The 22364-nt window shown below is 37.3% G+C and overlaps 2 protein-coding genes and 1 pseudogene across 6 annotated transcripts; 1 reads left to right on the plus strand and 2 right to left on the minus strand.

Annotated features, from left to right (window-relative positions):
- The first annotated feature begins 2875 nt into the window (after positions 1-2875).
- Positions 2876-5020, plus strand: LOC131313546 (beta-amyrin 28-monooxygenase-like; annotated as a pseudogene).
- Positions 5021-5880: 860 nt separating this feature from the next.
- Positions 5881-14250, minus strand: LOC131313547 (bifunctional riboflavin kinase/FMN phosphatase). Of its 3 annotated transcripts, none has more exons than XM_058341913.1 (11): positions 14047-14250; positions 12117-12249; positions 11430-11616; positions 10806-10936; positions 10630-10699; positions 10472-10537; positions 7802-7956; positions 7618-7713; positions 6905-7056; positions 6754-6837; positions 5881-6647 (listed from the first exon to the last, which is right to left on the minus strand). In XM_058341913.1, exons 2-11 carry the CDS (start codon positions 12190-12192, stop codon positions 6498-6500), a joined length of 1167 nt encoding a protein of 388 aa, XP_058197896.1. In that variant the 5' UTR covers positions 12193-12249; positions 14047-14250; the 3' UTR covers positions 5881-6497. The 3 variants fall into 3 exon arrangements, 2 of the variants coding, with proteins under 2 accessions (XP_058197896.1, XP_058197895.1); XM_058341912.1 differs by lacking the exon at positions 14047-14250 and adding an exon at positions 13867-13885; XR_009196234.1 differs by having other exon boundaries at positions 6554-6647; positions 6901-7056; positions 14047-14188.
- A 2456-nt stretch (positions 14251-16706) lies between these two features.
- Positions 16707-20982, minus strand: LOC131313236 (putative F-box/LRR-repeat protein At3g28410). Of its 3 annotated transcripts, none has more exons than XR_009196113.1 (3): positions 18923-20375; positions 17918-18091; positions 16707-17510 (listed from the first exon to the last, which is right to left on the minus strand). XR_009196113.1 is itself a non-coding variant. In XM_058341442.1 (3 exons), the coding sequence occupies exons 1-3, from the start codon at positions 20055-20057 to the stop codon at positions 17472-17474; spliced, it is 348 nt and encodes a 115-aa protein (XP_058197425.1). In that variant the 5' UTR covers positions 20058-20982; the 3' UTR covers positions 16707-17471. The 3 variants fall into 3 exon arrangements, 2 of the variants coding, with proteins under 2 accessions (XP_058197425.1, XP_058197424.1); XM_058341442.1 differs by having other exon boundaries at positions 19923-20982; XM_058341441.1 differs by lacking the exon at positions 16707-17510 and having other exon boundaries at positions 17564-18091; positions 19923-20958.
- Between the last annotated feature and the right edge of the window lie 1382 nt (positions 20983-22364).

Genomic DNA, 22364 nt, shown 5'->3' on the forward strand with positions numbered 1-22364 from the left:
GAATTCGTGCGCCAAAAGAAAAAACTAAAAGTTTTCGAATTTGAGAGAAAAAGGTATTAAAAAACCGTTTGTACAATGTGAAGTGAAATGAGTCGACCAAAAACTACATCTGAGTATTTATACAAGAGAGTGGGGCCAGTTGGGTTTTATTCGATTTCCAAAATTGTAGGACAAATCGGATAATACGCAAGTCTCTTAAATAGAGGGCAATGGAACGGTAAGTTCATCCTCTAACTAGTGTTACACACATGGTTGGTGTGTTTTAATCATGGGGCATTTTTGGCCTTCTAATTTTTTTCCTTCACAAAAGAAATTTTATTAACTCGCAGTGAAAAGTATAACGAGAAAAAGGAACGAAGATGAAAGCAACAAGGCAGGAGAGATATGTCCGAACAAAGAAAACACATCGACTCCCCGTTGCTACACCACATGCCAACAACCAAAGTTGACAAGGTACCAACATTTAACATTGTTTCTAATGACTCATTTAATAGCTTACCGTTGTCCTATTTATTCTTTATGTGTCCTGGTTAATGGTCCAAGTCAGCATCCTATTAATCACTTATATTTAGGCCTATTAATTAACAAATATCAAGGAACACAACTCCACCATTCGATGCATGTCAAACGGCTCCGGACACCATTAATTATCAATAGCAAAAATGCACATTTGTTTTTATAGATGTCAGAAATGCACCTTTGAAATATATAGTAACTAGAGAACACAAGTACTCTGCCATTCGATGCATGCGCCGAAAGACTCCGGACATAATTATGTTTGAATTTATGTTTGAAAGTTGTATCCCTAGAATTGGTCATTAATTAATTAATCATCCTTTAAGAGAAACAAGCAAATTAAGTCTTAACAATCAAACAGATTTGTTTCGGATTACAGAAATTCAAGTGGGTGAGCATGTAATTGGAAGGCCGCATTAAGACGACCTTTTTAGATACATTGAATTTCGTGTGTGTAATTTTTTCCTTTTGTGAACAGAATTGTCTTTTATGGCAATAAAAATTAATGCCACAAATTAAAATTGGATGGTAATTCGCTAATTAGATTGCTATGGCTCCAATTTTGAAAATTCAAAGCATTTACACATTTGAAAATAATTGGTACTCGTACTTTTAATGAGACATATTTCCTTCTCTGTCTCTTTCCTCTGTATTCTCTTATTTTACCAAATGACCTTCTTTTTTTTTTATCAACTAGAACTGCAAAACAGCTAAATGAAAATTGAGTTAATAATGCTCATTTGACCTTTATCTTTTGTAGGGAAACCATATTTCAATTCCTTATTTCGTATTGCAAAAAACAAAATTAGCAGTGACACTAATTTAAAAAAATGATCGGGTCTATAATTGATGATCAGATCAAAATCCTACTTATCCTTTGTATCTATTCTATTTCTTCATTAATAAATTTCCTTTTGCCGATAAAAAAAATAAGTGACGATCAGATACTAAATTGTTATGGCTAAAATATCAAAAGTTTTTACGCCTAGAACGATGACATTATTTTACTGGCCAAAATTAAAGGGGAACTTAAAGATAGGTCCCCTACCATAGACACAATAAAGTCTCCATCCTAGTCATCCTAAAATTTGAAGAAACCCAACATTGAAGAAAATGAAAATTGAGGAATTAAACGATAAGTTTAAAATCTATGAAGCACGGATACAGTACTTCAAGATAAGTACCGTAAGGGTATCATATACAAATACACGCAATATACAGCCCAATAAGTATAATATCTAATTACCCAATAAGTATAATATCTAATTACCCAATAAGTTTCCAACAAGTTTTTTTACATTTTTCAATTCAGAAATGATAATGGTACATACATAAAATCTGTACCAGCGCGTACAAAAACTTTTTGAACTTGTTTTGTGTCTCAAAAAATGATTGGAGTCGCTTATGTTGTTTAAAATACTTTGTTTATGGTCCTTGCAAAAAATAAACTCAATCATGTATCGGTAGGAGAGTTTACAAAACATCCAACTTTATTCTAGAATTCAAGCTTGAATTCTAAAACAAAGTTGGATAAACACTCTTGCTCATACCGGATTGAGCTGGCCCAAAAAAAATTTGTATACGTTGGCACAAATATTAAATCTGTACCAAGTACCAATAGGACTGCTGTTTTCAATTTAGGTCACATGGGGATACGGGAAGGATACAGCCGGCCGGATACGGTTTTTTCTAGTGGAGATCGATGATGTTAATTAGTAGTAGTTATTATCAAGTGGTTGACTATCGCGCGCCGTGTGGTGATTTGCAGAGGCAGAAGTAAAACTAGGTTACGCAGACAAGATCAATCAAGGCCAACGTCATCCGAAGCAAACAGGATGATCTTTAATATGTGCGGAGGCCTCCTTGGCCTGCTACTTGTGTTCAATTATATATGATCGAATTGAATTGGACTCTTGAGAACTTGGAAAACGTTTAAGGAAAAGTAGATATGCTAAGCTCCGATCAGCATCTAACTGTTATTCAGTCATGCTGCATGTCGATTCAGGCTAAGCGTACTCTACTTCTCGATGAATTCTACATAATGAAATGTTCAGATCATTAAACTGAGTCCGTGTCCGAGCCCGAGTCTGAGACAGATCGACTTGAAAATGCCTAAATTGGACTTGTCCAATTTTACTGACAACTGAAGAGGGTTGACGGTTGCATGTTTATTGAAATTCGAAATTGTGGAATTGAGTATGTTGATGAAACAAATAAAAACTAATGAAAAATTCAACGTTACGCTGATTCCATCTCCGGAACAACCGAAATAACGCATAATTATTTAGTGGCTTTGGGACACCGGTGTCCCAACATTATCACGAATATGTGGGGTCTACACAACCCAATAATTTTTTAAAACAACCAAAAAGGAAAAGAAAAGAAAAATCAATGAACAATAGACAGTACAAGCCTGTTCTATCTCTTCATCTATAAATAGAGTGTTCAGGTCTAACTATCCAAGACAAGCACATTGACATGGAGCTCTTGTTTCTCTGGTTACTCCTCCTCATCTTAACTCCCTTCCTTTCTATTGCTTTCGGCCTAATACTCTCCCCTAGAAAGCTCGACATCGAAAAAACCTTCCTCCGGGGACAATGGGATGGCCGATAGTTGGTGAAACAATAGAGTTCGGTTCCACGCTGAGAAAAGGAATCCCGGAAAAGTTCGTCGCGGATCGAATGGCCAAATACTCGCCGGATGTCTTCAAAACTTCGTTGATAGGGGAACCGGTTGCGGTCTTGTGCGGCTCGGCAGGGCACAAGTTCTTGTCCTCGAACGAGAACAAGCTCGTCACCATTTGGTTTCCGCCCGCAGTGGCCAAGGTTTTCCCTTCGGCTCGCCGCGCTCCCAGCTCCCCGGTAGAGCACCCCATGACGCGCAAATTGGCAACGGGTTTTCTGAAACCCGATGCCTTGCAGAACTACGTCAAGGTGATGGATTCGATAGCGAAGAGACATTTCAAAACGAAGTGGGACTCGAAAGAAGAGGTCACGGTCGCCCCTCTGGCCAAGGACTACACCTTCGAAGTGGCGTGCGGCGTGTTCCTGAGCATCGAAGACCCGGAACGCGTCGCGAGCTTTTCCGAGCCGTTCTACTGTTTGCTCCCGGCGATCCTGTCATCACCCATAGCCATAAACTTCCCCGGGACCCCTCTCAGCCGCGGGATCAAAGCCGCGAACAAGATCAGGAAGACCATATTAGAAATCATAAGGCAAAGAAAAACTGATTTGACGGAGAAGAAATCCGCGGCTTCGGCGAAATACGATGTGCTGTCCCATATGCTTGTTACTACAAATGAAGAAGGGAATTTCATGAAGGAGATGGAGATCACTGAAAGGTTAATGGTTTTGTTGGTTGGAGGATTTCACACCACAAGCACTGTCATCACTTGCATCCTTAAGTATCTTGCAGATTTACCACACATCTATGATCAAGTTCTCAAGGGTAATATATACAGATACAGATATGTCTTGTTTTGTTTTTCAAATTAAACAAGATAAAGTATTTATGGGTTTTTTTCCCTGGTTCTGTTTGGTTGCAGAGCAAAGATGGGTTTCGGCTGCGAAACGAGACGGGGAGCCACTGAATTGGGAGGACATACAGAAGATGAAGTATTCTTGGAATGTGGCAAGTGAAGTACTGAGACTCACTCCACCATCTCAAGGAATGTTTCGACAGGCCGTCACTGACTTCACTTATGCTGGTTTCTCTATTCCCAAAGGATGGAAGGTACTAAAGCTTATGCTACTCATCTCAATACCATCTTTCTTTTTGGTTTATGGTGTTTCTTTTTATGATTCATAGAATCAAATCTAGAAACCGAAAAAATGATTGGGTTCTATTTCATTTGTGATTAGCTGTCAGTTAAAAAGCGAGCCCTCCAATCGTTTCTGGTTGCCAAGTACTCTTCAGCTATCTGATCTGCATCACATCATGCTTTATAGGCTTTTTATATATTGAATTATGTTTCTTTGAATGTCTATTGATCAAGGTCTAGCTACATTTTTGTATTAGATATACTGCAGTACAAGTTCAACCAACAGGAATCCAGACTACTTTCCGGAGCCAGAGAAGTTTGATCCCTCGAGGTTTGAAGGGGACGGACCGGCTCCTTACACATATATTCCTTTCGGAGCAGGACCTCGGATGTGCCCCGGGAAAGAGTATGCCCGTTTCGCGATACTCGTTTTCATGTATAATGTGGTGGGAAGGTTCAAATGGGAAACAGTACATCCCAATGAGAAGATTTTGTTCACTCCTTTCCCTTTGCCAGAGAAAGGGCTTCCTATTCGCCTCCTCCCACATTGAGTTTACGTCTGATCTCAAAGTATACTTGAGCTAATTACATTGAGCAATAAGTACACTTTCTTTGCTGCTGAGGTCTTGTGGCTATATTGATTTTGGGAGTTTAGGCTTTGGTTTTGGCTACCTGTTTATGGTTTGTTTTGTTTTGGTTGGTCGTGGTAGATATTTTATCAACCTATCCCTCTTGGGTCTTTTCTTTCTTTCATTTTTTTGTACTATCTCCTTTTATCATTTTGTAATGTATGTTCTCGTTGCCGTTAAAAAAAATATGCGCAGTGGAAGCTCCAAATTTTGATATACTGTTATGCAAACCCTGGTCAAATGCACATGAGTATACGGTGTCGACTATTGGGCTGTCACTCCACTTGCCATGTTTTTTCTTTATTTTCCAATCTCTTCTAATTTCTTGTGTAATCATTTGTTATTCCGGTTCCTTAAACGTATCTCATCCTTTCTCTTGTTCTCTTAATTCTCTCCCCAGAAAAAGCTATACCCTGGACATATAAGGTCACGTACCACCCAAATAAAGGAAGATGTGGACGGTTCCGGTGGTCTAACGAAATGGGAAAAATGTTAAAAAGAGTACTAGCGGTCTAATTAAATGGAAGGAATTGATGAGACATCGGTAGATTAAAACGAAATCGCAACTAGGCTACTTTGGTAGGCCAGATGCTTCCCCCATACGAGACTCAAGTTCGAGTCCTGGTACGTCCTTGTCCTGCAGGTGGGATGTCCTTGTCCTGCAGGTGGGATGACGTACTACTTCCAGGCTTCCAGCTAGTATACCTTGGTGGTGCTGTAGTGACGACCGCTCAACCAAACATTCCAAAGCGGGTAGGAAGCCCTTATGATAACGCCCAGGGGTTGCTACATTGATTGCTCCCTCCCACCCTTTTTTCTGATAAAAAAAAAAAGTATTAGCAATAGAAGGCAAAACAATGGAGAGTGATGGCGATCATAATGGGGAGGGCCAAAGTGTTCAACCACATGGGGATAACAGCAACGAATGCACCTGGAAAATCAAGATAACTAGCTAGCTCCACTGCAGCTTATCAATAAACTTCTGAACAATCGTACCAAGCAATGTTTTGAATCATTTGTGAACTTTTTCGTTTCAATATCTAGTCACAACTTCAACTTCTCAGCACAGATGTATGATCATTAACGATATCATGGAGTGGCATAATGTTATGAGACTCAGAAGAATCTCAATCACTTATACTTCAAGTTCAAGCAGCTTTGCTATAGGTACATACAAATATGTACATACATATTTTGGACCAGTTTTGGGTTCCTAAAAATTGATCCGAGCCGCTCATTTTGTTCGAAATAGTTTGTTTAAGGGCCCTATAAAAAATAAACTCAATTCAAAATCAGTAACGACATTTATGAGACATCTAACTTTTTTTTTCATAATCTAGGTTTGGATTATGAAGCAAAGTTGTATATTCTGTAAACATTTTACCGATATCGGATTGAGTTTATTTCATTGAGTTTATTTCTTACAGGTACCTTAAACAAACCATTTTGAATAAAATGAGCAGCTCGGATCATTTTTTGGGGACCCAATATGGGTCCAAAACGCGTATATACCTATTTGTATGTACTCATATACTTTCCGTACTTCAAGTGAGAACTTTACAAAAAAGATCGAAAGTCTAGTATTGCAGAAGCTATAGATGACTGTTATCCCCATTCAGAGAGCTTTTCAAATATGGGTCTTCCCTACATTTGGAATACAGTGGAAGTTCAAGCGCTGTCTCTGCAATTCTCCGGTCTTCGTAAATCTTCTCTATCAAGCTCTCTAGTGAAGGGAAATTGGCCTGCATGGTCCAAACCGCATTTTAAGAAAAAAGAATGGAATGCAGCAACAAGAAATACACACACATGTATTGACATTAAAAAAACAAAATTGTTGTATTCTGATACCTCAGGTCGTATATACCCAACAATAGCAAGACGCAAATCCTCGCCATAGAAATCATCATCAAAGTCATGAAGCAACCATGGCTCCTGCATTATTTGAAAAATTAGGAACTCAAACAAAAAACATACTGTGTTTGATGCAATTCGTACTCACTATGGTCTTCTCTGGGTTGTTAAAGTACGGATTCCAACCAATACTCATAACCATCTTGTAAATGCCTCGTGTTGATAACGCAGCCCAACCAAAATAAACCCCAGAGGGTTGTTCCAAAAGGACAGTTGAATAGCCCTCAGTTGATAAATTAGCTGAGATAATAAAATGGTCCAATTACTTAAGGAAATGAAATGAAGGCAAAGGTGAAAACAAGTATACCATTAATTTTATTTCCAAGCCACATAATCAAAGATCCTTTAACAGTTACCCAATCTACCTTTCCCAAAATCAAAGACCACAAGATTATAGCATGATCAATCATCAAAATAGAATACCAAAGCATAAAGAACCTGATACCAATCAGAAAACATTGTAATTTCATGCTATGACATTCAGAGTTGGATATTTGGCAGTTCATGAAACTAGCCACATAGGGATCACACATGGGTATCTGAGCAATTTTCATGTTGCCTCTCCAAAGCTTCATTCTTGAATAATTTAACAGCCACATTAAAATGACGACATTTTTTTATTCCAAATTTTAAAAAATGGCTATTATACCCTCTTCACTATTTCACCTTCCATTCCCTCATCAAGACCATGAATATAAGCAATGCTATTGCCCACTTGAAGAACGTTACCGGCACTGCAACATTTAGTCCCTGTGTTATGCAGCGGTATCTAGGTTAACCAGAAGATAAAGATATACACACCTGTAGGGATTCCAAGCACCTTTGAGCCGCGACCAAATCCTTTAATAACAGGACCACCAATATACCAAGGTTCTATTGGTAAGGTACCCTCTACCCCTGCAATTAAGTATCAATGGCTTTAATAAAATGGGTTCTATAGAATCTGCTTTACTGTAATTTGGAAGAAACTGTGAGAGAGCTTTACAATCTTCAAATGGTGGAAGGCCCCATTTTTCTGGCCGCAAATCAAGAAGAGAGTTGATCACCTCATCTGCTGAAGTGTACACATGGGATTGTTTCGGAAGAGATGGAACAGCGACGACTTCCATTCCAGCAGCCTTACCGGCCGTTACACCTGGTCTAACATGTAGTAAAAGTACTTTATCCTTAAAACGTAGAAACTAGAAACCATTCCACTACCATGTCCACGTGGAGAAGAATTTGAATATCCTTGTAGATAAACAAACTCAACTGAGTAAGAAACTATTAGCAAGAGAAGCAAATAAACTTATTCCACAAGGAGAATAATATGAAAATCCCTTATACCCAACGATCAGCTATTAAGTGTAGATAACCAAATAAACTTAATCAACACTTATTCCCCAAATAAACTATAACTTTAGATAACACACTCATCTCATCTTACTTATAAAAACATGAAATGTACTCTTTTAACTGCTTATGCAATTATAGCACTAGACTTTACTTAGATGTGTTATATACATCTCACCACTACATCGCAGGGTTCATCATGATAGCAGCTTTTGCTCTCCGGCTATAAAGCGCCGACACTCCTAGAGACTGTCATATCCATGTCAGACACTCCGGTAGGAATTTTAATAGCTTTTCCATGGTAAACTATTTCAAAACTTTTGGCCCAAAAGTCTGGTACAAAAGATATGTGTATGTGTATAGGCAAACACCATTGGTGGATAATGCATCCCACAGAAGTTATTAGCTAGGTGATTATGAGAAGTGTTTAGGGTTTCTTCATTAACCGAAAGACATACATTCATCTACATTCTATAGAGCGAAATGAATGACGATCATTCATACCCTCCTGACTCACTAACACCTATATCTTCCAACAAAAGTCATTACAAAAATATTTAATTGTTACAATGTAGGTTTGCATAGCTAAAAGAAATATTTTATATCTAGAAGAAAATTGTCGTGTCCCATGACGTGTCCTTGTTGTCCGGTCCGTATCCATGCTACATAGCTTTCCGAGCTATATTTTTCAAAAGAGATTATAATCTGGAACAGAATAAAGATAATATATTGGTAAGAGTGTTAGACCATAAAGAAGCTATCGTATCCCATTTACATTGGGCCAGCCTCTTTTTGGGTTCCATACCTTGGGAATTTATGCTCATAGTAATGTCGTGCTTGCCTTTAGCACTCTGGAGACACAATTTTTTATGGAACCTATATCTGCTCAATTGATACAATCCGCTCATGGTAAAAATTCTCCCTTCTTTTTGTAACAAATTCAAATGACTTGGAAAAATAAGAAACTATAACTTAAAGAAAAAAACTAAAATGAAGTCAATCAACTCTAATCATTCCAGCAACCAAAATGTTCCAACAGTTGATAATATACTTTCATTAAGAAGTCACACACGTTGCATGGGCAATGAATATGCAATATATACTAAATTTCAGAGCCAACTTCCTAGCAAAGAAAACTTACTGCGGATTCGTCATTTTTTCAACTTGCATATCTTAAAACTCAATAGACCAGCAACCAAGGGACTTGCAGGACGCTGGGCGTAAAATTGGGTAGGAGACCTCTCTTTCCGCAATCATCCTTGTTTTTTACTCGAACAAGGGAAGTTCCCTCTCTTTCATATTAGTTTTGTTCATACTGAATTCCAGGCAAGGTTATATTCATCTGTCAATTCCAATAATTCTCCATCATAGGAAAGCTAAAGATAAGCATGACAACTGCCTCAAATCCTCAAGTGAAAACTACAGCTGAGCCTGACAACTTCCTGAAATCAGCTCAAGTGCCAAGCTTTTCGGACTCCAATCAACCAAAGCTTTATTTGATCCTTATTGGATATTATGGCTTTGGGACATCTCGTAGTATATCATTACCAGACATGCTTTAAACAGTTTTTAAATCTGAATACTTTTGACTTTTTCTTTCGCTCGATAAAAAGGAATGGAGGGGGCGACCAGGCGTGGCGACTTGCCCCTGGGCATGACCATAGAGCCTCCAAACCCATTGGGTCCCCTAGAGGGAACGGAAAAGCAATGGTGAGCACTGCCCCACCTGGAGCCAAAGCGATCCGCAAGGGGGGAGTCAGAGGGGTCCAATGACCCGAGTCGTGAGGCCACCATCCCAGCATTAAGGGGGCATCAGTAGCCTTGAGCCCGTGACCTCAGATACCACCAAAGACGGAGACCTGTGGCTGTGGACCACCACCCCAGGTGGTATTGTTTAATCAGTAAGACTATACCTACCAGCAGTATCATAATTTATCCATATAGATCCACGTCCAAGTGAAAACAACCTAAGGACCTAAGCAAATTGTCCATCACATCCCCAAAATAAAAGCAGATCAACTAGTGAAACATTAGTCCGTAACATCTAAAACGAAGTTCAAACCCCAACATCCGGTCTCGTTCCTACAAGAAATCTACAGTGAAGATATCAAATAAAAGCGTCACTACATCGACGAGGTTTGAAACCATCAGCTACCTTATCGTCAACAAATCTTATGGCAAGTTGGAAATTTGCCACTTTTAAAGACATCTAATTACACAGAAACCTCATAACATTAAACAGATGAATATCATGAACAGCGTTGTTTTAGGCAAGATAATTTGAAGAGAGTATCAAATTTCACAATGAATCAAGGTCACTTACATGGAGTCTTCAATGACTAGGCACTTGGGTGGATCAATATTAAGCCTTTTAGCTGCTTCAAGGAATCTTCAAAAACAAAATGCAAAAGTTGAATTTTATAATACCATATCTTTAGGTGCAGAGAATAAAGATCTAACTCGCAAGGAGTTGCATCTCACAGTTCTGGAGATGGCTTTCCTGCTGTCACTTCATCACCGCCGATAATAACAGAGAAGGATTCTTTCCATCCTATAGACGGAAATGATGGGCACAACAGTTAATTGCCAAACAAAAAACTAAGATCATGTTATCTTATTGGTAGAGGAACATGGTTTGAGGTTTCAAACAAACATGCCTGTTTGACAAGAGATTTTGCTTTCAATGATTTCCCTAGAAGAATTTGAAGCCAATGCCATTCGCACATTATGGCCCCTCAAATGGTTGATTAACCTGTTTGCACCCGGAAGAGCTCTGATATTGTGCCATCTGCAATTACAATAGTGGTGAGAACACCAGTTGCTTCAAAAGCTCCGCAAATTGAATAATGACCTGATTTTGTCCAAATGTCTTAAGAAACATTCTTCGCATGTCCAAAGTGTGAATTCATTTTTTTCTTCCCCCTAGGAAAAAAATATTACAAGCCTCTCAAAGTTGGTAAAGGGTAATATAGCTAAAAGGGAATGAACTTCAGGAAAGTCATCAATAGTTGTTAGGTCTATGTGAGCATTTCTTTAATTCTACATAGGTTCCAGCTCCCTGTAGAGACGTTTTCACAACCAATCAAACCAAAATGCTGTTGACTTGCGTTTCCGATCATATATCATTTCCAAGTGAAATTGGGATATTCTGCCCAAATTTCACAGGGCTCCGAGCCTCGTACCCTAAATTATTTTGGGAGAGTTTCACATATACAAGTGCGTCCATGAATCTCTCGACATATAGGGTTAAAGGAAATGAAAGCCAGTATAGAGTATATTACTGATCATTGAACAATGGAGTAATTTCTGAAACAAATTCATTGATTGATATGGGAAGCCCGTAGTCTTCCACAATCACTGCTGAAGCTTCCAATGGTGACTTTCCTACTGTTTTATGAGCTTCTCTCCCATCCCATTGCTTCCCGTATTTAACCAAGTAAAGCTTTAAAACTTCACTCACTATGCCATCTGTCATAAAATTAGCAAAAGGTTACGAATGGAAAGAGGAAATCTGTAATGGCAAAGTGGGATGTTTTAATATAGTAGTCTTAACTTATGAGAAAGGATGGTTGAACCAAATAGTATTAAGCTTCAGTTTTGCGTTAAATACAAAACTCATATAGTCAGGCTGAAACAACTATCAATTCTCAAAAGCCTCCACAATTGAGATTATCTTTGTTCTGATTTAAAACGAATGAATGTTAATGTGGAGACATATAGCAACGGAAACGAAATCTAAAATCTCAGGAATCCTATTAAGTTTTAAGAGACAATACAAAGAAAAAGCCTCTCAAAACTACATCATTGAATACACTGGAACAACATTTAACATGCCCTGGTGCACACTCAACAACTTTACCAACATATCTATAGAACAGAAACATGTTGACTGCACAAGGTTCTGATGGGAAATATTACACAGTACGCACAAGATGGAAAGAAAAATAAATACCAGATCACAAATTTACCTGTGTTGAGAAGTGTACCGTCCAGATCAAGAATGACACATGACACTAATTTCCTTAAAGAACTTGCCATTGACATTGTAATGAATACCCAGCTTTCTCAAATGGAAATCATGCTCCAGTTTAGTAGATACATCTAAAAACAAAGCAACAGTAGCATCAGGGACACAAGCATCAATATCACAAAGTGGCAACTAAATAGAACTGAAGATGAAACAAAATTGCTCAGATTCTCATATTTAACCACTACAGTTGTTAATTCATGAAATCAATTTTACAGCACAACAATTTGCGGCAGTAAAATTTCAGATCCATTTGCAAATCAAATCGAATCAATAGAAGGAAAACAAGAAAAGACAAGGAATATACATATAATTAAGACATTAAACAGAAGAACAGGTCCCATATCATTGATGCATTAGAAGTACTTAGCAGATTTGTTGAAGATGAAATTATTTCCTGTGTTTTGGGAAAACATATGTCACTGAGAACGCATATCGTATCTGTATGAGGAACGGGAACGAGAATGTGGTACGCCAAATGCCTAAATTGTGGTACGTTAGGGGTAGGATTCTATAGATAATGCATTTGAACTTACTCTTCCAAGCGGTAAACATCAAGTAAAACTAATGGTTTTTTTTTCAAATCAACCATACAAAACACATTTCTAGGAGCATAATACCAATTGTTGATATTTTCTCTAACAAATATTCCACGCCCTCTAGATTTTTACCTTACACTAAGTTCATTTTTGGGAAAACTTTAGGGGATCGAAATTTACCGTATTGGAATGGAAGTGTACCATGTTTCGTAATGTGCGTACCAAAACATAATTCGCTAGGGTACAAGCGTCCCATGGTAACATAGGGGAAAACTCTGATTGGTTACAGAGAAGTTGTAGAAAAAGAAAAGATAACCTGGATTGCTAATATGACAAACACATTTCCTATAGGGTACCAAACCATGGAGTTAATGTGGTCACATAAGTTCCTACTCCTCATTAGGAACATAGGGTTTCAGTTTCCAACCTGCATTGAGGCTTCTTTTTCCTTTTGGACTATGAAGCACTGACACTCCAAATAGGTCGCCAAAACCAAAATCTTAAAATAGAACTAATTACTCTAGAAAAATGAGTAGAGAGAGATGGCCTTTTGGGTGCTAGCGTGACTTGAAATGGCCAACAGAATTACACATGAGACTTGCAAAACCTGAAAGACCATTGGTGATCTCTGGCAACTGGTTTTTCTTCCCTTCCTCCCCTTCCCTTCTCTTGGTCTTAATTAGCAGAGCATAAAAAGGCTTTGGCTATTTCCTTAGAGCTTTAACAAGTTTTAAGCGATATATTGATTTGGAGTGAAGAAAGAAGTTATAAAGAACACCATGTTGGACACACCAAGCAGCTAAAATTCTCTACATATTACCTTCTTCTCTACGAAGAAGCAATATTGTACGTGCCAAAAGAACCTCTTGAAAAATATGACGTGGCGTATTCTAAAGGAGTGCATTGTTTGTTCTGATGTGCCTGATTTGGCAATAGTGACCCTTCATTAGATTTAGCTGAAGCTTACCCACATATTGGTAGATGAGCAACAGTTTCCAGAACAAGATTGAACAACTAATAAAAGTCGAACAACAACCATATTGGCATATGAGGGCATCGACTCGAGCCATATTGGAGACCATTACTCACTTGTCAGTTGTCACAATCAAAGATTGAATCCATCTAAGCCTTTGTTACTTGAAGCATAAATACCTAAAAGTGCTTGCTAGTAAGATTTAGGACACCATTGATGGGGATTTTCGGCCTTGATAAGGACCTCCAATATTAATGTCGATTCGAGACCTCAATAGAACATGAAGACATCGATAAGGAACAACAACACCGCAAAAAAAAAGAAGAAGAAAGAAACTAAAGCTCACTGAATTCACTTACCACAGATAGAAAATCAGTAGAAAGAAGAGCTCAAATCAAATCGATAGTTCTGATCAGATTAATATCGTTCGCATCGTTGAGAGAGACTGAGAAACCGAAGCTTAAAAAGCTTCTGCGCGTGTGTTGTTTGTTCTTGAAGTCTTGCTGGAGAGAGGAGAACCTTTCAAGACTCAAGTGCGGTTGGGTCCGGTGTCCGGATCCTCTGCCTCTCCTTTTCTGTCACTGTTCTCTGTTCTACTATTCTGTGGCTGCCACGTTGCTAGATCCGAGGACATAGCTCTGCTCGTTTTGAGATTTTAGATTTTCTCTTTGCATGACGGTCTCCAATAAATTTTCTCACAATTGTTATTTTTATTTTTCTGTCTATCTACTCATTACCTAAAATCCCAAAACCAAAATCTTTAAACGAACATTCGGCCATGTTCGTTTTGGAATTTTGAATTTTAGATTTTCTTTCTACGAACAATCCATAATAAATTTTCTCTAAATTATTATTATCATTTCTCTATCTACTTCTTTCTGCTTATTACCTAAAATTCCAAAACGAACATTGTGCTACAGTGACAGATTTTGTGGTCAACGCACAAAAAATGCATTGGCAGAAAATATTCCTCTCTTACATTTCTTTTTTATTGAAAATTGATTTTTACATCTTTTTATAATTCACACTCCATTTTTTGTCTTTATTTCACTTAAATTTATTATTTTGTCCTTTACTCAATACACTTTTTCACAAATCCAAAAGCAATATTATAAATTCATGTGGATAAAAACAAAAAAAAAAGTGTAGATGATTAAAAGGAGAGTGTGAAAATTATTTTATTTTTTATTTTTGGGTACATCGAAATTCAATACCTCTATTACACCTGATTATCATGCTAAAAAAATTCCTCTCTCATTGTAGAGGAGAGAATATTCAGCGGCAACATGAGAATGTGCTCTTCCCATAGAACCCATTCTGATGGTAGTAGTCGGGACCGATCCAGGAATTCTCTTTAGTGGGGGCATTAATTTTTACTACACTTGAACAAAAATTTACTATAATCAAGCATAATATAAATTTAAACTACATTATATGAGAAAAGGGAAATAATTTCAAAAAAATTCCTAAAAATAAACGCAAAAATAGTTATAATCCCTTTACGGCTTCTCTCATGAGAGCCACCATCAAGGGGCAAAATTGGAAAAAATAATGCTCATATTTTTTCATTAGTGAATTATTTATAATGTGATTGTGTGTGCTTATAACATTGTTCAAAAAATTAAGTACTCCAATTTTTAATCAATTTGAATAGATAAAAAGATCTTTTTCTGATCATATTATTGTAAAGGGTCATAGTTAATTTTTGTCTTTAGAGATCCCATATGACTCTCATAGAACCAAATGAAGAGCAGAAACTTAAGTGCTCTAATTTTCAATTCGTTTGAATCAATACAAAGATCTTATTTTTTTAATCATTTTATACTAAAGAGTCATACTCCGTAATTAATTTTTGGTTCTAGAGCTTTCAAATGAGAACCCTAAGAGAGCCGTAAACTTAAATGAAAAGCAGATATTTAAAAGTTCCAATTTTCAATCTGTTTGAACTGATGCGAAAATCATATTTGTTTGATCATTTTATCCTTAAAAATCATAATTAATTTTTAACTCTAGAGCTCTTATAATTAATTTCTGAATTAATTTTTGTAAACAAAATAATTGAATTGAGTGGGGGCACGTGCCGCATAGTGCATCCATCAGTGTTTTGAGCTGCTCATCCTGGTTGACTCGTTTAGTTTGAAAAAAAATTCATAGTAAAAAATAAGATTGTTCGGACGCCAACACTTACGTAAACGAATTAACGGAATAAAAATTTTCTAAGGGGTCGTTTGGCATTTTAATTAAGCCAGAAAGATTTTTTTGTCCTTATTTAAAAAATCGAATTTGGTAGTTTTTCGTTAATTTTTTGAGGATTATTGTTTTTTCATGACGAGAGGAATATAAAAATAAAAAATTACGATCAAAATCTATTTTTTTTGAATAAAGACAAAAAAAAATTGACTTATTGATTTATTTTTGTCTTTATTCAAAAAAAAGAGTTTTAATCATAATTTTTTACTTTTTAGATTCGTCTTATCATGAATAAATAATAATCCTTAAAAAATTGACAAAAAAACTAGCAAATACGAATTTTTGTAATAAGGACAAAAATACTTTCTGACTTAATTAAAATGCCAAACCACCCCTTAACCTTATTCTGAATTGTAGCCATTCAACATTTTCTCAAGAAAACCACGTTCCGCTAATGTAGAGCCAACGTTCGATTATGTGATTTTTTAAACGGACGACAAACTCGATGAATTGAACAAAATTAATGGTTTCGATCACAATACTAAAGCCTGAGATGGCACCCTGGTGTGCCCCAGCGTACACTCTCAAAAGTTTTTCTACGAAAACTTATTTAATCAAAATTCAATTCAATTATAATTAACATCGGATCCATACTGAATCCACTTTTATGATAGACAACGTTTGTTTGTTTGTTTTTTTTTCAGCAAAAATTGCTTATATTTTCAGCTCGTTGAGAAATTTAACCAAGCTAAAAACCACGTTGATCAAATTTCCATTAATATAGTTTTGGAACATATCTACATTGAAAAAAATTGACGCACACATGCTGGGTGAAACCATATATTACTGGACTCAAATTGTCACCTCGAAACCCATATATTGGAAGACAAATATACTCCGATCTGTTTCTGATAATTGCGAACAATGCTTTCGATAATTAAGGAACAGTTTACTTACCAATAATTCAAATACTCCTCACACAACTGAAAAGATTACAAGAATTAGTGGAGTAATTAGGTCCTGTTCTAGAACACCTTCTTAAAAAATAAAAAATAAGTACTTATTTCACATTTTCAAACTAAAAAATAGAGTAAATAAAAAATAATTTTTAAAATTTTTTTGAATCGTATAAAAGATCTCATCGAGATATTTCAAATTAGATCCATATTACATATTTTTAGATTTCAATAAATCTATTATTTTTTAACTTAAAATTGCCTTCTTAAAAAATAAAGACTTATTTTACGTTCCGGAATGGGCCTTTTAGTATATCAGTGATTCTAGTAGTATTTTTTTTTGCCCCGGGAGGCATGAAATGATTACCTTTCTAGCTTTTAAATATAATCTCTGCACAAGATGAGGATCTGGGGAAGTTCAAAAATCTTGGACCCACTGGATGGAAGTCCTCCGGCCTAAATGCACAGAAAACCCTCCTCTCCAACACCCTTGCATTCTTAAGCAGAAACCCCACAAGTGCAATCACAAAGTCGGACCGACCACCCTCTGCCTTAAAGCCGACTACTTTAACAGTCTTGAGACTCGGCAAAGAATTCTCGAAATTCATGCTCTTTGAATCCAGGTATTTCGCCACATATTAATCAATCTTCCGAGAAGATTTCACATCAAACACAAACTGCAATGACGGTAACACTAAGAGAAATGAAGAAACTTCAGACAAAGAATGAGAACGCTTTCTAAAGTAGGAATATCTGACCGCAAACCACATAAAGTGCAATATGTGCTGCACTTTTTGCAGTGATTGTAGAACCAGTTCCAATTTTTTTCCGAGGAAGAACCATCCCCATTTTCATAACAAAAAATTGAGGCAATTGACTAACTTCTTCCATCTCTTTTGAATCATGCCAACCTCAAAAATCCAGTCAATGGCCTAGTTCTACTGAGAGGAAATGAAGGAGAAAAAATACAAGTGAGAAACTATCTGTCCTCTTAGCAAAAAATTCTCTGTCCTACTCTAAGAGAGTAATAAAACCTCATTTATGGCATTAGCAACAAAATGGTAATTATTCGAGGAAAACACACCTTTGTACTGCGAGGCGGTGTAATGTCTATCACTAATGTCTCTAAATCTGACGAACAACGTAGCAAGCTTGCTATCCCAGGGAAGTCCCAGCTATTCAAGCATGTGTCGAGTATCAAATGATGGCAGTTTGACATTGGAGAAGGCAATCCTCTCATCTCACATATTGACAACACCTTGACACACGAGCAAAAGTTAGAACAGCACAAACAGAGTCAAGTGAAAGCATACTACTAACAGTGCTATTTTCAGCACAAACAAAAAAAGGAAACAATTGTTTAAGACATTACAGTTGTCAAATATAATGCACGCAAAGTAAAGAAAATACTTGCAAAATATCTTGATAAAAAATCCTCTAACTAGTTGCCAGTACACCTTGGTCACAATTACCAACAGAACCACACGGCAGTTCTTGTTTCAACATTGAGAATACCTACTGAAGATCTTTCCATCCTGCACCCGAATTGGGGAATTAATTCCTCATAGAATAATGAAGAATTTCACGGAAGTGTTGTGGCAAAAAAAACATCCAGAAAACATGAAACAGTTAGCTAGGAGTGGAGAACTTTAGTTTCTCACTAAGTAAGACGAAGACTGTATTAGAAGACCATCAAGGGGATAACGCCCATCTACAAAAGAAGGCTAAGAAAGCAAACAAGATAAAAGAGGAAGGCAGAAAGAGCCATGTGAGGAATGTGCTTGAGTGCATGTAACCCAAAGAGACGCAAAATTGGGAACAGAACAAATGATAAGACTCAAAAACAAATAGGCTCAATGAAGAACAACGTAAGCAAAACTAAGCAGCAATGCAGTGGGAAACCTGGTACGTTAACTGAAAATTGTTGTTGTAAATGGGAGAGAAGCCTTACTTTTCATACTAGAAGGTCTGAAGATAAGTCATATTGGTGGGGAAAAAATCATGGATCTCCCCGTGGTCATCGAATAATGATCATATTTCTATCATCTCGAAGCATTTATGCCTATGGGAAATTAGGCTAAATATTTACCATCAGTGGACTCTTATATCCTCATGGGTAGAAATAGGTTGAGGAGCCGGATACTAAGACTCCCTTGGATCGAGGCTTCGTTTGAATCGAGTTTTGGATTTATCACGCACCCGCACCCACTCACGCACAAACATATAAGGAGGCGATGGTATTGCTCATATTCATGGTCTTAATGAAGTAATGTCAGGTGAATTAGTAGAATTTGAAGAGGGTACAATCAGCATTGCTTTGAATCTGGAATCAAATAATGTATCTTCCTAAGGCCAAGTCCAAACTTTGGCCAAGCCAATGGATTGTACTCCTCACCAATAGGGTTCCTACCAGCTTGTAAGTCCACAACAATGCAAATGGCTTCTATTCCAAATATATTACAACATAACACTAGCACCTACACAACCCTATAGTAATAAGATTGTCTTCAAAAAGAATTAAAAATACTTGGGAATTAGTCACACGATTTCACGTAAGTCTTTCATTGGGCCACAAACTAAAGGGCATACCCAGTGCACCAAGCTCCCACACATACAGGGTTTGTGGAAGGGTCGATGTGCGCTGCCTTCCCCTTGCAAGCTATGAGGCTGTCCCTACAAATCAAACCCATGACCTTCAGACGAACAACACTTCCTCCTAAAACTAATTCAACTTTTCTTCACATTAACTTAAGAATGGATGTGGGTCTTAGGCTATCAGGTCATTGAAAAAATATACAAATATTATAATCAAAAGTGATTCAAATACCCTGTGTATTCAATCTTTAGAGTTCCAGAGATTTCTATAGCAAACTAATACTGCATGAAAATCCAGAAAAAAAGGTAACAAGAAAAGAGAGAGGCCTATCTAGTAAGTGAAGGAGGAAGGACAAGTTGGCAGCATATTATACTACAATTCCTAGATTCAAATTGCTACGCAAGTTTTTTCTTAGACAGTGAATATGAATGCCCATTTGTCAAGATAAGCTTATATAACTGCAAATACAATGTTGAAACAGAAAAGACCTCACCTGAATACACCACTGCCCGATCATGAGTTTCTTAACATGAGGAAGGTTCTCAAGGATTTCCCTCAACATCCCCTGATACTCTTCATAGTTAAACCCATCAAGCTCCACTTCACAATCACTCGATAGCTGAAACATGAGGGTAACATCAACCAAACCCGATACATTTCTCACCCGACAATGCTTCTCATGCAACAACCCAAGTATCTGCAACGACTGCAAATTACGACCAGAGATCTCCAACACACCACGATCACCCCAATTGTCATTTACCACTAACTTCCTCAAACTCGCCAATTCAACATTCAAGCGCCTAATCCCAGCACACTTATACAGCTCTAAAGACTCCAAAACTGGAGCACCCAACAAAACGGTTTTCAACAACTCATCACTCAATTTGGCATAACTAATCGATAACGTACGAAGAAATTTCCAGTTAATAGACCCACTAGGACTAACATCACATTAACTGATGCTCAGTTTCTTCAACAACCCATATCTGTGAATAAACTGAGGAAGTTTATAAAAATACACGCCGGGATACCTCTCGTCCTTGTGGAGCGTGTAGAGGTCCAGTTTGAGTTCTTCCACCTTGTGTCTCGTGGCGAAATGGAGCCACCCGTAGACTCGGGACTGGTAATGGATAGTGCAGTTGAAGTCGAGATGGAACTTTTTTATATCGGAGTTGCTGTAGAGGAGCAGGAATTGGGTGACGAAGGAGACGAATTCGTGGAGGCCGCGGCGGAAGGACCAGAGGCGGAAGAGGAGGGTGGGGACGGCGGTCCAGAGGCGGCGCCAGCGGTTGGAGATGAGGGCGGTGGCGACGGCGTGCTCGGCGGGGAGGAAGGAGAGGATGTGGAGGAGGATGGGGTCGGGGAAGGTGGAGATTAGGTCTGGGTTGTGAACAGGGTTGATGTGGTTTTGGGGTGTTTGAGGGGTGGTGGTGGGGTGAGGGCGTGGCTGGTGACTTCGTCGGTGAAGTCGTCTTCGGCGGCGGAGTTGTAAGATAGTTCGTGGCTGAATTGGAGGGTATCGGTCTGAGTGGGAGAGCCATGGCGAGGGGAACTTGAGAGATTCGATTTCAGTTTACGGGAAATGACACTCATACAACCGTTGTATGTGTTGTGTAACTAATTCTTCTAACCGTTCAGATGTGTTTAGACGCTTTAGAATTTAAAAAAACTCTTTTAATGAAAAGTTTAACTCTTCCAAAGAAAAGTTTGAACGAATCTTCACCATTTATTTCAACAATAGACGGCTGGAGATTGGTTGTGTTTGATGTTTTGCACAACCGTTGTGCATGTAGCATCTTTGTTCAGTTTATAACTTTATTCTCCTTAAGTATGAATCCGAAGAATAACAGAATAATTTTGTTTGAGATTGATTTATTATTCACGGATAGCCATGATTCTCCTGTTTACCGAGCCACGCGATCTTGCTTGTCTGTTTTGACTTTGGATAGTTCAAATTTTAATGTAATCAGAGAAGAGATTTCCAAAAAAAGATTTATTAAAATCTGGAGTGTCCGGATTCACCTCCGTAAAAACTTGCTCCTATTTCATAGACTAGTTTGGTTACCCTCTTTGGTTGGTAGAAATTATGTAGAGTCCATATAATCAATACACTTTTTCATAATAGTAGTTAATTTGCGGTGGAATCTACACAATTTTCACAAATTACATGGAGGGTAGTATTTACCCTATTTGAAAAAGGGTGAACAAATTTATTCTCATTTTGTTTACCCTCTCTATTTGCTGTGGTTGGTAGAAATTATGCATCATCCATATAATCAATACACTTTTTAATAATAATGAAATTAATTTGTGGTGGAACCTACACAATTTCGGTTAAGTCTCTATCTGTAAATTTCTTATTGGGTAAGTTTACAGAGGTATGGGATATATAATAGGAGCGGTATATGGTTCAAGACGAGATTATTAGGAATGATTAGTTATGCCTGATTTGTTTGGATAAGGGATGCAGGAATATATGGATAATGACATTTTCGTAAATAGTGTTTTACATTTTTATGTAATTAAGAATGACGAATCCATAAGTTAAAAATTATTTATTTATTTTTGTCTTTATTCAAAAAATTATGAGTTTTGATAAAAATAAGCTATAAAAGTTTGACGCAAAACTAACAAATAAAAAAAATTAAATGAAGTAAAAAAATAAGTCAAAGTGATTTTTAATCCACATCTAGCCTCAGTTTTCTAATAGAATGAAAAATAAGTGCTTGAAGTTAGAATATCATTGTTTAATTATTGGTGATTTATCTATATTGACAAATTATGTGTAGTTTGGATTATTCCAGTTTAAATAATATCAAGCTAAATTTTTGTCTTGTACATTAAAGTAATTAATTTTGGTTGTGTATAGATGGAGCATAATCACGAGGGAGACGAGAAGACGGACTTTTGGACTTTAATCGCCTACGTAATC

Source organism: Rhododendron vialii, chromosome 13a (assembly GCF_030253575.1).
Source record: "Rhododendron vialii isolate Sample 1 chromosome 13a, ASM3025357v1".
Taxonomy (NCBI): domain Eukaryota; kingdom Viridiplantae; phylum Streptophyta; class Magnoliopsida; order Ericales; family Ericaceae; genus Rhododendron; species Rhododendron vialii.